At 45.5% G+C, this 16,823-nt stretch overlaps 1 protein-coding gene across 1 annotated transcript; it reads left to right on the top strand.

Moving 5' to 3' along the window:
• The first annotated feature begins 666 nt into the window (after window positions 1–666).
• Window positions 667–6,913, top strand: LOC149336869 (uncharacterized). The gene is made up of 3 exons (XM_089553626.1): window positions 667–693; window positions 2,761–2,955; window positions 6,122–6,913. Exons 1-3 carry the CDS (start codon window positions 667–669, stop codon window positions 6,911–6,913), a joined length of 1,014 nt encoding a protein of 337 aa, XP_089409752.1.
• The last annotated feature ends 9,910 nt before the right edge of the window (window positions 6,914–16,823 follow it).

Genomic DNA, 16,823 nt, shown 5'->3' with positions numbered 1-16,823 from the left:
TTTACGCGTTACGGTGACATCTGTCCAAAAACTTTTCACCTAGCTCCTAAAAGACTGCAGTTTCAAGTACATGTTGTCGGCCGAAATGAACCAGGACCCCTTAAATGCTTTTCCGGAATCAGACAGGGGGGAGGTCAAAATGAACATCCGACCTTTCCCACATTCTTACAGTTATACTGCATGCTGAGAATGTATTCTTTGTTAAAACCTCTGCAGTTTGGAAACTGTGCAGTGCCTGATACCAGTCAGGCTGCCATTGTTACTCTGGCAGATTTAAGGGAGATTTAAGCAGAAGCTGATCGAAGAAGGGAGCTGGGAATGTGATGACATATTTGAGCTAAACGACTGTGACGCAGACGCTGTAAACTGCATTGTATACTACGTGACTGGCTTTGTCTCAAGAAAACTAACAAATGAGGCCTCCTGAACAATTTGCAAGGAGGCGCTTGAGGGAACAAAAGGGATCGCAAACGTGCCTGAAGCTGACCTGTGAATTTAAAAACGAGAGGCAGGCTGACGCACCCGAATATGCGTCTTTCCGATCGTTTCAAATACTGCGAGAAGTTTGAAAAATATGCAAGTGACAGGCATGCGTTCGATAGGACAATTGATGCTGCTCTGGAAAAGTTCCAGTTTACAATTCCATGCAGTCTTCACAAAGAAGACATGCTTGCGAGACTGACCCACTATTACGTGTGCTTGCGTACGTGTCAATACTGCTGTAGGCAGTTGAAAAGTCAGAAAGACAAAACGAGCCAGGACTTGCGAAAATTGTCAAACGTTGTGTGAGCCCGTGGGTCGAAGCGACTGCATGAGAGCTGAAATTTACTTTGCTGTGTATATTTTTCACTTTATTCTCCCACATTAACCAGTTGTTTCCGGATTTGTGCTTCTATGCTTCTATCAGAATTGTTCGATAAATTTCTACGAGCTTTGACTTCCATGCAGTGAAGAGTCATGATCTTTGCGGGGGAAAGTATGGATGTTATCGTAATATCACGCTAACATCCAAGGCGGTGTGCCCGCGTGTATTTTCAGCATTGGTATCGGTCTTTTCCTTGCATAGAGGAACGCTCGGAAATATCTAATAACTGGTAGAGTTAGTACAAAGCCTGTAATGCGAAATATAGGACAGAGTTTTGTTAAACGCATATGCATGCCACCAACGCCATGTCGGCTAGGACCTCCTAAGCGGTTGCTTATGTGATTTCGATGCTTTGTTCAAAAGAGGCGAAATGCTTTTATGTAAAAAAACGATAATTTATATCCCCAAAGTGAAATACCAGAAGAGGAAATCTTAAGGCCAGTTAACCACGCAGTTCAAGAAAATACAGGCCCAAAGCACTGTATAGCACTCGCGCCAATGTGACCCGGCCGCTCGTGAAGCAGGGAAAGGTTGATTGCGCCATCTGTCGGTTGCCTCCAAAAGTAGAATGTTATGACAGGGCGCTGGGCGCGGGCATTCTCTCACCTCACCTACTCTTACACACCGTGGCCTCACTTAGTAGATAGAAAAGCCACCTATCACGCCTTGTAGATGGAGAAATGTAAAAAGGGTAACCTCCCCGCCCCTTGCAGAGGAGAGGAGGAATAGGCCCGAAAGGTGGCTGAGACATGGCAAGAACCATAATAGGGCTAACTATCACTTTTTGTTTCATTCTTTATGTGATGCTACAGAGAATTTACATGGGACATAGAGTGAAATTGTCGAGCAGGCAATAATACAACAGCGCAAAAGGACTTGCAACAGCGGCCTGGGCAAGTTCACTCTGGTCCTTTTGAGACCTCTCATCATAGACAAGTTAAGGGGGAAGGACCCAGAAGAGCAAAATTGTTGAGCAGGCAATAATACAACAGCTCAAAAGGACTTGCAACAGCGGCCTGGGCAAGTTCACTCTGGTCCTTTTGAGACCTCTCATCATAGACAAGTTAAGGGGGAAGGACCAGGAAGAGCAAAATTGTTGAGCAGGCAATAATACAACAGCTCAAAAGGACTTGCAACAGTGGCCTGGGCAAGTTCACTCTGGTCCTTTTGAGACCTCTCATCAGAGACTAGTTAAGGGGGAAGGACCCAGAAGAGCAAAATTGTTGAGCAGGCAATAATACAACAGCTCAAAAGGACTTGCAACAGCGGCCTGGGCAAGTTCACTCTGGTCCTTTTGAGATCTCTCATCACAGACGAGTTTAGGGGGGAAGGACATAACAGAGCAAAATTGTTGAGCAGGCTCAAAGCGACTTGCAATTTCATGTCTGCTAACGAACTTGTTGCACCTGCAAAATTTTGCTATTTCAGACATTGAGTGCTTTCTTTTAGGTTATTTTTTGCAAGTTATGTCAGCAGCAAATTTGCTGCCATGTGAAGAACTTTGTGAAGAACTGCCTTTCTTCCATGCTCACCCACGAAATAATGTAAATAGACCACTCAATTTTCTACTGCGCATCCTCTGGTCACAATTCACAAGCAGCTAAATAAAAACTTCGGGGGACACTTTCACCTTTAGGAATGTGACGCAACAGCATCAATGGCTCCTGTCTGTGGTTCCCCTTGTGAATCCTCGTTTGTGTACATGCACAATGTGACTCACTCAATCATTAACCCCTTAATTTGTGCCTCTATTTCACACGTACTCATTAGCATACAGTCGTAATCCACCACATTATCAAGTTCAAGGCCACCCCATATATGTATAAAGTCCCGTTTTAACCACTCTGTACGAACGTGCCTCCATGGCCTAGGGGTAGGTGTAGCTTGTCTGACAGTGCGGAAGCAAGGGTGCAAACAGTGACCCCCTTCACAGAAAGGTGTGCCAAAGCAACTACCAAGGCACCAGCGGTGGAATGGAAGTCGCAGGAGCACTGAAAATTTTCGGCAGGAGTGAGGAGTTTCACGGCGTTCGATACATCAAATACCTTGAGGATGGTGACAGCAAGGCTTTTATGGCTGTGAAGGCACAAATACCTTATCAACATAACCATGTCTGATACAGGTTTCGTGAAGTGTTCCGATTTTTCTGAAGTCCGGAAGTTCTTTCAGTATCAAACAGGCAATTCATTTCAGTTTACTCATGTTAATATTCGCAGTATACGGAAACACTGGGACCATTTTTGTGCGTTAATTCACCCTTTTCACTTAAGTTTTGACGTCATTGCTCTCACGGAAGTGAACGCTTCGTCAGACGTGTTACTACAGTTCTCGCTGCCAGGCTACCAGTTATATTCTTACACTCGTTTACAAAGAATGGGAGGAGGAATCGCAGTTTTTGTTAAGGATTCTTGGTCCGTTTCTGAAATTAGTGTTCCTTTCACTCAAGCAGAAGTAGTTGCGCTCCGCCTAAGTACACCTTGGTTGTCGCTGGTTCTTCTCACAATTTACCGCCCTCCGTGTTGTAACGGTCGAATCTTTTTAGCTGAGCTAGATTTTGCATTATCATCGTTCTCCCGCGAAGAACACGTGTGCATTATCGGTGATATGAATATCGATATTTTACGCCCCACTGTGTCAACGGTCGCAGATTATCTGGACACTTTATCAAAGTGGGGGCTAGCGACTACAATCCACAGCCCTACACGTGAGGAATACTTAGCTGGGCAGCTGGTCGCGTCTTGCATCGACCACATCAACGTGCGTTCTCAAAACCTGTCGGTGCGGTCTGCTGTGGTTGAGGTCAAGCTTGCAGACCACTATTTCATTTGTTGCTCGTTAACAGATAGTTCCAGCCATCCTGCATCTATGCACAGCCAGCAAAAGGTCTCAGTACTTGATTATAAGCGTCTTGACGAAAGAATAGCAAAGCATGATTGGGATTCTTTTATACACAGTGTGTCCCCTGCGGACCTATATGATCGGTTCGTCGATGTTTTTCGTTCACACAAAGCAGAATCTTCCCGCATGGTGAATGTTAAACAACGAAATTTAGACAATAAGTGGATGTCTCCCGCAATATTGGCAGCCATTAAAGAGAAGGATCTGCTCTGGGCTCGATCAAGACGTGCCCCAAACTGTTCTCAGCTACGACTGCAGTTTAAACATGAACGAAACCGTGTCAACGCCATGATCCGTCTGGCCAAGCGCAACCACTTTAGGTCTCAGTTTAATGACGCACGTTTTAACAGCAAGAAAACATGGTCATTGGTGAATAGTCTGAAAGGAGGGAGCGCTGCTATCTACAATGATACATATTTCATCTCGCATTTTCATAAAGATGGACAGAGCATTGCGAATGACTTCAACAATTTTTTTTCTCTGGTCTCTGGTGCATCTCGAACCCCTCCTACCGACTGTCCTATGCCTCTCAGTGTGATGGAATCTGCTTTCCTTCCTGATATTACTGAAAGTGATTTAAGGTGTATACTTTTCAGTCTTAAACGTAGCAAATCTCCTGGTCATGACGGCCTCACGATTTCTGAATTGTGCAGAAATTTTGAAGTAATTAAAGGTGTTCTACTAGTTATCCTTAACACTATCATTTCTACTGGTATAATACCTGCTTCAATGAAAACTGCTAAAGTTATACCTTTGTACAAGGGTGGCTCCAGAAACATTATGAGTAATTACCGACCTATCTCTATTCTACCATGCATTGGCCAAATTTTTGAGAAGCATCTATTACTCACCATGACGAATTTTTTGAATACGCACAGTGTTCTATCACCTTGTCAGTACGGCTTTATAGCAGGAAAAGGAACAACGGTTCTTCTTGAAGAATTCTGTGACGTGCTAAATTCAGCTTTTGATAAGAATCAAGTCGCATGTTCTCTTTTTCTGGACGTTAGCAAGGCTTTTGATAGCATCTGCCACGTTCTTTTGCTTGATAAACTTTCTGCGCTGGGATTTCGAGGTTCGTTTTTGGAACTGCTTACTAACTTTTTACAAGATAGGCGCCAATATGTGTCGATTTCAAGACTCCATAGCGATTTCACGGCAATTGCCTCTGGAGTCCCGCAAGGTTCTATATTAAGTCCTTTATTATTCAATCTATACGTTAACGACCTTGCTAACAGTGTGCCATCTTTGCTGTTTCAGTATGCTGATGACACTGTTATTGTTGCATGTGCAAAGAAATACACTGATGCTGTTACAGCATTACAGATAGCTGCTATTAAAGCCATGGACTGGTTTAAGTTTAATCTTATTAATGTTAATACTTCTAAAACAAAACTGATCTGTTTTCATAACCCATTAAAACAAGTTGAATTAACTGACCTTGTTTATTTGCATACTTCCTCTTGTCTTAATTGCAACTGTGTACCAGTTGAATATGCGCATTCGGTCAAATATCTTGGCCTGACCTTCGACAGTGATCTCTCTTGGAAATCGCACCTTTCTTTTGTTTGCCAAAGGCTTCGTGCTGTATCGTGTGTCCTGTATAACATTAGATATTTTATGCCTTTTTCTGTCCGTAAATGTGTTGTACATGCTCTAGCCTATAGTGTACTTAGGTACGGAATTACTGTTTATGGTCACTGCACGGTTCGCTGGCAACATAGGGTGAATTCGCTTTTGCGTTTGCTTCTAAAGAATATTGCTTACGACCTGTCCATTGGTAATGACATTGATATTTTTAGAAGACTAAAGCTTCCAAGTTTTAACTCTTTATTAACAGAAACTATTGTGCTAAAACACTTCTGGTACAGTCAGTTCACCGTTCCATATGTCCCTGCTCGGGATTTAAGACCAAAATACCGCTACTGCATTCCTCGCTCCTCAACCCGGTACGGTAAGCGCACACGTCATTACTATGTACCTGCCTGTTTCAATAGCTTGCCTCCTACTGTACTCCGCATGAAAACTAAATACACCCTGAAAAAAACTTTGCGGTATGTCTCCGTGTTGCTTCCTGCCCCGTAGTTATTTCAGCTATTTACTGTATTAATTTCAAATCACTGTAATCTTTCTTGATGTTGTAATAGTTATATATTTGTTTCATTCTGTTTGGTGACCATTTTCTTTTTTTGCAAAGTTCACTGCAACGTCTCTATTTTCCTTTGTTTTGCCAATGTTAGCTGTCTGCCAGGCGCTGCCACTCAAGCCCTTTGAGGCTTTGGTAGGCCTGATTTATGTTGTCTGGCAATTGACGTGAATAAAAGTTCTATCTATCTATCTATCTATCTATCTATCTATCTACCTTATGGTGACTGTGTTGAAATATCGAAGATTGAGTGCAAAGGGCACGTGCAGAAAAGGATGGGCACAAGATTACGGAGGCTGAAAAAAGAAAACAAAGCAGAAAAACTCTCTGATGGAAAGAGCCTCTCGGGCCGAGGCCGACTGAATGATGCAGTAATCGACAAGCTCCAGAGGTACTACTATGGTTTAGCCATCAGAAGAAATGTAGGAAACTTGGATGAAATGCGAAAGGCTGTTTGGGCAACCCACTTCCATTTATCGTCCACAGACGATGACCCATGCCATGGACTTTGCCCAAAGGGACCTGATACGTGGTGTGGCTTCAACAGAAGTCAATCAGAGGGCAAACCTTTTGTCCACAAGGAGAGTTTGCCTGCATCTGTTTTGGAGGCTATCAAACCCATTTATAGGGAGCTATCGAAGGCTGAGCTCCTAGAGAGGCGCCTGCGTGGGCGAACTCAAAATGCGAATGAGTCGTTCAACCATGTTGTTTGGGAACGCGCGCCAAAGAACGTGTTTCTTAGGCTTTGGACCCTAAGAATGGCAGCACTGGACGCTGTTCTTTCATTTAATGCTGGCAGCATCGCACGGGCCAACGTTTTGAAGGCGTGTGGATTGAACCCAGGGCGCAACACCATCAAGTGGCTGAGGGAAGCTGACCACAAGCGTTTGTACTTTGCGGACCAAGCAACACGACAGCTCACAAAAGAGGCCCGGCAAGCAAAACGACAAGACCAAAAGCGAAAAAATGACTGCGACAGTGACTACGAAGCAGGGGGCTATTAAATCAATAACTTTGAATGTCGTTGTGCGAATAAAACATTTTTTTCACATTTTTTTTCACTTTAGGCTCAATTATCTCAAAATCCGTGTTTTTTCTTACAAAGATACCATTATTTCCAATGTCTTTCAAGAAGACAGACAGCTGATTTTTTTTTGCAACCATATACATAAGTGTTGGCAACTACTGAACTAGAATTAAGCAATTTCACTGAGCAGCTTTTCCATTATGTATTTTTAAATGCGCAAAGAAAGCCGAAATTTATGTACTACAGGAAGAAATTTCATAAAAATCCTATTTTCAACACATTTCAATAATTCTAGTTCAGTAGAAAGTGCACAAAATTAGCAACAAAATTATATATATATTACCTAGGTACTCCTATTAGTTGGTGGGAAACCTGTACCTAAACATGGCCTAAAATGCAAGGAAAGTATAGGGCTTACCCTGTGCCCTTAAAGCATACAATGCACTGCATTTCAAAGCGACAGCAGCAGTGCCTTGAAATCAGTTTATTCTTTAGCAAGCAAGGAGACAAACTCATTCACCTGTTGCGCCAAAAAGCAGGCTACGGAAACCCGTAACCGAGGGTTGGTCATCACTGGCCTGCTTAAATGGCACCACAGGCACTTGGACAACTGTACTACACTGCGCTCAGTATAGTGATATGGCTGCATTTTTCAAACGAATTCAGTTGCTAGTCCAGATGTTTGCTGTTGGCCTTCTGGTGTTCCATGTTTCACACTCATTTTTGTTGCCAAAGAGTGCCCCAACAGAGTAAGCGATTATTGGTACCTTATCTACCAAGTGGTAGTGCTCATACCAGGTGTAAAATTATTCAGAGCGGCCAGCAGGAAAGCACAAACAAAACAAACGCAGTCAGCCGGTAAGTGAGGGCTCAGCAATTCCTTATATGAACTGGCCAAGAGTAATAAAATAGGCAGCAAGAAGGGGGGCGCTTCAACAACGGAACAAGAAAAACAACTGTCCTTACTGGTCTGTGTTAGTAAAATTTCGAGAAGTACACACTGTTCCTGTTCTCAGACACTGGGAGTTTGTTCTGCCAGAGTATTCCAAAGCCTCTCTTATGTCAACTTGCACAGTGCATTTTCGGAAAGATAGGCATCAAGTGCTACGTTCTTGGCCATATGGGAGAAGTCAGCCAAGAGCTTTAACTGCTGAGTGCCTCTTAAAGGGCATTAAAAAGCCAACAGCGGGCACCTCTCCTGATCAGCAATGCTCGGTCCCCGAGCCAACAAAGGCAGTTGCAGCGGTGTCGTCGACAAAGGCCCGTGGGGGTTAACAATGGTGCGGTCACAGACCAGCAGCAAGCTGTGGTGCTTCGAGATGGACAAAACGGGATGCTGTCACACTGGGCCCAGTCAGTGAGGCCAACAGTCACCAGCCCAGCACCATCATGTACAGAAACGTATGGGCCACACATTAGTGCACTAATCATGAATACAGAACCCCACTGAGCTTAACTGGCAAACAGTCAAAAAACACCACACATTTCACAGCTCAAATGATGAGAGCCAACAACAAAAGTTTAGAAAGCACTTAGAAGAAGGTGAAGCACCGTTCTGTCTGGAACAGCCGTATGCCATATGAAGTGCCTGGACTCATTCCAGTAGCCAGTGTAGGCCACGGCCCGGTGCTACCCCACCTTAAGCCGCCCTGCCAACAGCACCACGAATTGGCCAACGACTTTGGAGTCCGACTGCCCAACAAAGCCGACTTCTGTGATAGCACATGCTGTTGCCATTATTTTGCCAGTTTTAATGAAAACCACGTAAGCTGAGTGCGTAGGCCAAGAACACTACTACACCCCGTCTGAATCCCCTCACGGAACACCAAGTCTCAATGTCTCCAGTCTTGTCACGTCAGCAGGTACCTTATTTGGTTCCCAGGCCCTGATAGGCATTTCAGATCGGAGTGTGCACCTTAAAGGGCAACTCCAGCGATTTTTCAGCCCTTTTAAGTTAATGGCTGTTTTGTGTTCCTAAGAATCTCCTGTAATGTGTACGATACAAGGTTTACAAAAGCAAGCATAAAATAATTTTGAACAGCAAAAAACGCAAAACTCGAAACCGAAACCGTGAAACCGAAACCGGGGAGGTACCTTCATGCGGTGTTGATTGTGACGTCACTAGCGTGTTCGCCGCGCTGCGAAGTTCGAAGCCGCGCTGTCGACATGACTGAAACGCGGAGAACAGCTTTTCCGAGACCAGTGAGTGTTTAGAAGACGACTCATTCGATGAATTTGAACTGGACGAGTCGCCTTTCAGGTATGATCCACCGCCGCGCGAGCCAGCCGAGTCACATCACAGGCCGCGCCACCTGAAGCATGGAGATGGTCTGAACTCGGAGAAGTAAGTATTTGAGTCATTTCTCGTACATGCATTTCTGACACAGTAGTCAGAACAAAAGTTAATGTGATGCTCCCGCTGATAGCTGTTCGTGTGGCGAGTGCCGGCCGACCCAGCTTGATGAAAGAATCTGCTTCCGGAACATTGCCGCGGTGCACAACGTCCTTACTGGGGAATGCATCACCAACAGTCCTCTCTTTGCGAAGCTTTGTCTCGACGGTGAGCTTTTGGAACTGAATTCACGCCAGCTGCAGTTCTACAATACAACATACTTTGAGCGCGCTCACTGTGGTCCGTTTCCTCTTGACGGCCGCGCTTCGTTCAGCTGGCCGCTGCGATGGGCGGTTGTACTCGAATAACGTTGGCACAGAATCTGCCTTCAAGCGCTGGTTGAACGAAGCCTTAGCGAGTCCAAAGCTCCCTCTGAGGTACACGCTGTCTTCATAGCTATCTGGCGCGGAATGTTCCGAGCGCAAGTGGGAATGCTTCCTCGGAGACCTGTTGACACGGCGGACAGCTCTCACCCACTTGTCGCGAAGGTTCTTATCGCTAATAAACCTGTGGTAGATCACGCCCGTTGTCACAGATGAAGAATTTGTGCAGCCCACAGCACATCAGAAGTTGCCGTGACCCATCACTCTGGCGTACACATCACATCAGGCACGTTGAGATGGCGCCAAATTGCACAGGTGGTCGAAATAATTCCCAGAGACCTGCACTACAGCACCTCTTTCTTCCTTTCTTCTTTCACTCCTCCCTTACGTCGCGGTTCGGATGTCCGTTACTGCGTCATTTACTTTCCTCAAAATCAATTTTCAGTTTTCCCCTGCACTGCCAATGCCAGCGCGCGGCCGACCAGCTTGACACGCCGACACACTAGTGACGCCACAGTACAGGGTGGCCTGTAGAAGTTGCTCGATCAGTGGGTGCCGCTTGCGTCGAGGAGCGCTTGTCTTCGAAATTCGTTTGCGAAAAAACTACGCCGCTTTCAGGTGCGAAATTTTACATGAGATTTCAGACTACCATAAAGAATACAGACTTAAAATTTCATTTAGATCGATGAACATCGAAAAATCGCCGGTGTTGCCCTTTAAGAAAGAACGGCCACCATAAAATAGCTACTAAAGGACGAGGAAAGGAGGTCACAAGGTGCCAACGCCGCTATGGGTCGGACACACGAGATGCCTAGTGCATACGTGCCGATCGTCGATAACTTGAGATGCCTCACAGCTGCACGGCGCGGCATCATCAAAACGCCAAGTCACACTGTTCCCTCCCTCTCTCGTTGCCTCCACGCTCTCCTTTCAAATTCAGTCCTGTTTTGTGAAGAATAATATCAATCTGCTCGGAATCTCCACGCTATCAGCACGTCTCTCCTTTATCTTGCAGCACGGACGAAGCTCTCACTACAAGCTCACATTTCAATAATGAAATGCCAACACTGAATCCATGAAATATGTGGAATCTGTTACACCGCATCCTACATGCATCTACTGCATATTTTAATGGCATACAGGCGACTGTTGAAACAGGTATTGCTTGCTCATTTATGGGTGCTCCGGCGTCTGCAGTTTCTGTAAATCCAAAATGTGAAAACTGCTTAAGAACCACGCCATTTCATTCAGCAAGAAAGTGTCTGCACAGCACCAAGCCGACTTTGCCGAAACAAGTTTTGTTTGCATGCTCAAGTTTTGCTCTCTCTTCCCATGACAACCGACTCTGCAAACCACCGGCTAGTCAAGGAGTTGCAGCAACTACCCACCCAGCACGTCAAGACATTTTCCAGCCCATCACAGGCATACCCTGTACTAGGCTATTGTCTCAACAACGTGCTCACAAGCATGCACCCTGACCAAAAGAGCACATAACAATAGACCTACACCGCCAAGAACTTCAATGGCAGAGAGGGCACTCCCATGCACACGCTCCTATATGGATTAGCAAAAGCCTCACGATTCCTATGTAGCCAAACCGTGCTACGAGACAAAGTCCAACAACCCCAGAAAACCACAAACATCCATGCGATGTCCTGATTTGATCTGAATCCCCAGCTCCTACTATTACGTCAGTATGACATACCAGAAATCAACCATTTTTTGTGATTATGTCATGAACATCGGCGCGACGTCATTTCCACCTGAGAAACAACGTTGTTCAGATGTCCTTTTTTACGTCCCAGAAGTGTAAATAGGATGTAAAACCATCATTCATGCACCCAGAGCTAAGTGCAAATTTACTGCACAATATCCGAAACGTGAAGCGCAGCCTCAGCTCCCGCCACTGAAGTATATTGTCAAAAACATGATTCCCAATCCCATTTACCATAGTACTCTATTTAACAAGCCTATATTTTTATACTCCGATACACGTCCACAGCATTTGTTTCTCTAGTTAAACAGAAGTGCCCCGCAAACTTTCAGATGAGAAGTCAGCTTTACTTCATTGTTTTGCCATCTGGTCAGCTGCAGCACGCCAAGTAGTTCTCTTTTACTAGATGGCATGCCGAATTCGGCAGGGTCATCACCCTTCGTCTGCAGACTATAGCAGTAGGCCCAAACGGCAGCAAGTGCTGGTTTCATCTCTATTTCTCCTTCAGCCCCACGAACAAAACTTTTAATTGCCGCGGCATCTCATTGTCTACACGTATATTCCTGATGTTTAGCACTTACAAGGCTACCTGCATCGCAAAGCACCTTTTTACCTGTCTTGTGTCGCCGATACATAGTGGATTCCCAGACAGACAACAGAAAGTTCCTCATCACCCACCGACAAACCGCGTCCACAGTTAGGAGAAGGCAAGTGACGGCAGAAAGTTAGGTGGGCGGATGAGATTAAGAAGTTTGCAGAGATACAGTGGCGGCAACTGACAAAGGACAGGGTTAATTGGAGAGACATGCGAGAGGCCTTTGCCCTGCAGTGGGTGTAGTCAGGCTGATGATGATGATGATGATGATGAAGTGACGCCAAACAAGTAAAATACAGGAAAAACACGACGTTTCGGGACCGGCTCGGACCCTTCTTCACGGTGTGACTACGGGCGAGCGCAGCTTGGCTTTTTAAGCCCCTGCGTGGAGAACCTCCGGGTCAATGGCCGCAGCCCATCGACGTAGGATGAGGGGAGTGTCCCCAGGGAACGATTAAGTCCACAGTCGCATGCTGTGCAGTATAAAAAGACTAGTGTGGCTGCAAGACATCACTAGAAGCGTGTTTCCTAGGCATGAGCAAATATTCGAAAATTTCAAGTAGTGAATTGAATATCCACATTTATTAGAGGGCTGCCGGAGAGGAGATAGCAGCAGAGAACGGCCGAGGCCCCAGGACGTTCTCCAGCTTGTGCCGGCGAGGCTTCATCCTCTTCACCTTTTCGTCGCTACTGGCCGTACAGGTCACTACCGGGTTCCCCCTCCCTAGACGTTTAGTCAATGAAAAAGCCAGGTAGGTGCATGAGCTATGCACAAAGAGGTTGCAACAAATCGTTGGCCAATTCATCGAAAGAGTCGTGCAGGGAGTCCGGGATCCAAAAGCGATGCTCAGGCGGGTGACTCTGGCTGTGGCGTTGGCGGGGCAGGCCGGCCCCGTCCAGAAAGTGGAGACCACTTTACCTATGTTTCCAGGCCTTCGAAAGCGAGTAATACCCGTGCCACACGGACAGATTTAATGCCATTAAGTGCTTACTGCCTTAAGTTTTAATGCCATTCACGTGATGCCACATGCAAGAACATAACGGCATTAGCCTTACTGCCATTAGCAACCTACTGAGTTCGGCACAACTCATTCGACCATCGAATGTATACTCTCGTCGCTCTCCCATGGCTCTCCTGCCTAGCTATGTTCCCAGTGCTCCTGCTTATCAGCAAAATTTTAAACACCACACACTTTTATCAATTAACAAATAATATATCTGTAACGTGTAGGCAAAATAAGTTGCTTTTCAAGTAATAAACATACAAGTCATAAAAAATTCCGCCTTCATTAGAAAACGCTCTCTAACTTGAAGGCAATTGTTTTAAAAGTTAGCAACCATGAATGCTAAGTACGAAGCGTAGTCAACAAGTTGGTCACATCCGTATCCGAACGCGAAGTACGAAGCGAAGTCAACAAGTTGGTCACATCCGTATCCGAACGCGAGCAGCGTCCTGTTTATCCATGTGTTCGTCGAAGTGAGCAAAGCACCATGGCGGGAAGTGACCGTGCAAACTGGATGGACGACGAGACAGAGGCATTAATAAAACTCTGGGAAGAGAACCTGGACGACTTGCGCGGCCAAAAAAGAAATTGCTAAGTATACGCAGCCATTACAGCGAGATTGGCCGATCATGGCATTTTGAAGACGCGAGCACAAGTCCATTCCAAGATAGAGAACCTGCGTTGAAAATGCAGGTATGCGTTTCACTTCCATTCCGTTATGATTGTAAAGCTGTAGAAATGAAAGGAGAGAAAAACTCCATTTGACTTCGAAGTGGAGTGTTGTTTTCTCGATACAGGTATAGTTTGGCAGCGTGCCTACACAAAGAGGACAAACAGCGCGCATGCAGCTGCAGATAATGCCCGATGTCGGTTCAGCCCACTTCTGTTCGCGAAGCGCGCGCTTAAAGCAGCTGCGCGCATACGTCAGTACATGGTGGTGACAGCTGCACAAACCATGCCTACATTTGTTTGCATGCAGTGCTCGGATAGCCCAGCGCTCAAATACTTGCTAAGCTCGTTGTTGTATCGTGTGCGTTATTAACAACCTTTACAGCCCCGTGTTTTCTGCACATGGCAGAAGTAGATCACATGCAGAGAACGGATATATGTACGCTACACCAGGCAAGGCTTCGTCGCTCGGCCAACAAAAAGAGAAACACGTGCATGCCTTTCTTCATGCGCCGACGCCACGCTTGTTGTTTCTCACTTTATTTTCTCGTTCTCTGAAAATGAGCTTGGTACTACCAAGTTCACAGTTAGATAGCTTGGCATGTTTGCTATCCAACATTTTAAATATGTTGGCTTTATCCAGCCGCGCGTGCATCACCTCTTCTCCTTCAACCTTTGGCAGGTTTTTATTCTATGCTATGACACAGATTTCAACTATCCCGCTTTATTTAGCGGTGGCTCTCAAAACATCAATATTTATACTCTTGCACAGACGGCACAATCGTATCGGCGGCGTTGAGCGACGACACCAGACACCAGGCTAACCACCCGACTGATCACCGAATGTCCACACTGCCGCAGAGCAGCGCACCCCCAAAGCAGCTCCAGAAAGGAGAATATATCTGGCGATCAAAAGAAAGCATTGTTGCATATCAGTGGCGTGACACTAAAAACGTGCATGCTTTATCAAATTTTCACCACCCAAAGGACACAGAAGAAGTTGTCCGCAAGCTTGCCAATGGGTCTTCAGTTTCTGTCCAGTGTCCAAAGGCTATATCCGACTACAACACTTGGATGGGAGGAGTTGACAAATTCGACCAAAACCGCAATGCATACCGAGCTGACAGGAGGTCCAAAAAGTCCTGGTAGAGAATATTTTATTTCTTGCTCGATGCAGCCATCGTCAACGCGTTCATTCAAGTAAATGCTGTGAATCCAATGACCTACTTATGGTTTCGATTGGTTCTTGGACGGGAACTCATCAATGGCCAGACATTCAGAACCACCGGCAGCAGGAAGCCGTTCAGAATGAACAAGGAGGGTAGAAAAAATGGTCACAAAATGGTTGGCGTATCGGAAGAAGTTCGGTTCATGGGAAGAGAGCACAACCCTGTGAAAGTGGAAAACAGGCGCAGATGCCGTTAGTGTTCCACGAGGGGGAAAGAAGTGCGAACAAGTTTCTTGTGCAAGGCATGCTCAGTCCCGCTTTGTGTGACCTGTTTTGGACCATTCCATGAAGTGGTTAGTCAGAACTAACCTAGTGTAGCACCCGTGTAGGTCAATGGGATGAATACGTCCCACATTTCATTTTCCCATTTAGTGTCAATGGGACAAATGCGTCCCACCTTTTTTCTTTAACTATACATAATAAAATTGTGAAATTTGTTCAGAATCATTTCTGTACACCTCATTTTCAAGTGTAATAAAAAAAATTTTATAATTCATGCAAAAAATATATGTTGTCCCACAAAGGGACAACATATATGCTACCCATGCGGAACATTACATGCTACCCATGCGGAAGTTATGTTTGCATACGTTTCTTTTCTTTTTTGAAGTGACAGTACCTGGTAAGGTAGTGTACTGTACTTGCGTCCAAGCTATATTTATTTATTTATTTATTTATTTCCTCAAAGGTCTCGGTTAAGACATTACATGAGGGAATGGACGGTATCTGGCAAACAATGGTAAAAATGCTAAGATGAAAGGTTGGCGATGCTCCGCTTGAATTCTAGTGGGAATGGCAACTTCGGTGGGCAGGTCATTCCAGTCTCGTGCACTACGCTGAAAAAATGACTGCTGAAATGTCACAGTATGGGCATGTAGGGGATACACTGCATTACTCTGGCTGAACCGGGCGATGCGGTGGGCTCTTTTTATGTAGGGGTTATCAAAAGGCAAAGAATGAAAAAATTTATGAAATTAATTTCAGAACAGCTTCATCTGGTAACTGATACACTACATGCTTTTTGTTGTCTCGTTTCGTGCAGCACGAAAAAAATGCTGTGGCAAGCCCTGGCAGACACCACAAACGAGGAGTTTGGCTCTGACTTGAGCCCTCTCCAGGAAGAAAATAAATAGAAAACCCTGGACAGGGCATACAAAAGGACGAAGGAAAAGAATTCCTCGTCCGGCCACTCGTGCATGACATTCGAGATTGAAGAGTAAGTGCACATCACTGCTGTACTGGTCATTTACAAAAATATCAATTGTTATTTTGCCCATTTCAGAGAAATGGCTCGTATTTTAGAAAAGGAGCATCACATTACTCCTACCATTCTGCTAGCACCTGGTAGAGTGATGGAGCCCAGAAATTGCAGGTGAGGTCACAGTAGTTGTAATGCTCACACCTTACAAAATAAGGCTCAAAATGTTTTAATGTTCTAGCACACCCCCGGAACCAAGCACTGGCGAACAATCCACTATCTGTGACGTGCACCAAGCAGGCTCACCACACCTGGATTCGCAGAGCCCACCGCCCGTGTCGGAGGAAGAAGGCCCACCACAGCGAGGGCAGTCCTTCCCGAGATCGGGAAAACGGATGAGAAGGAAAAACACTTCCATTGAACTACTGATTGAGCAACTTGCTGAAGCAAGGAAGGAGAGAGCCGAAAGGGCGCAAAAAAAATTCGCACTTCTGGAACGCCTCTCGTTGCCGCCGTGGAGGGGCAGGGGCAGGCTCCGAAAAGCAGCGAATAAATTAACTTCATTTCTTTCTCATAAATGTTTATTGCTTGCACTGTAGTCGAAAGAAACCACACAAAGGCACACATCAGCACTGCGTTTGAGCGATAGCATTTCGCATGCTTTCGCAGCTGCCAGCACTCTCAAAGACGAGATCACCGTCTTCATCATTCTCGATCTCATCTTGCTGGGGTAGGTGCTCTAGGTCTTCGAAAAAGTCCCTCTC

Source organism: Amblyomma mixtum, chromosome 7 (assembly GCF_055824585.1).
Source record: "Amblyomma mixtum isolate Tamu chromosome 7, ASM5582458v1, whole genome shotgun sequence".
NCBI classification, from domain to species: Eukaryota; Metazoa; Arthropoda; class Arachnida; order Ixodida; family Ixodidae; genus Amblyomma; species Amblyomma mixtum.
The sequence above is the reverse complement of the archived record's forward strand: the minus strand, read 5'-3'. Positions and strand labels throughout refer to the sequence as shown.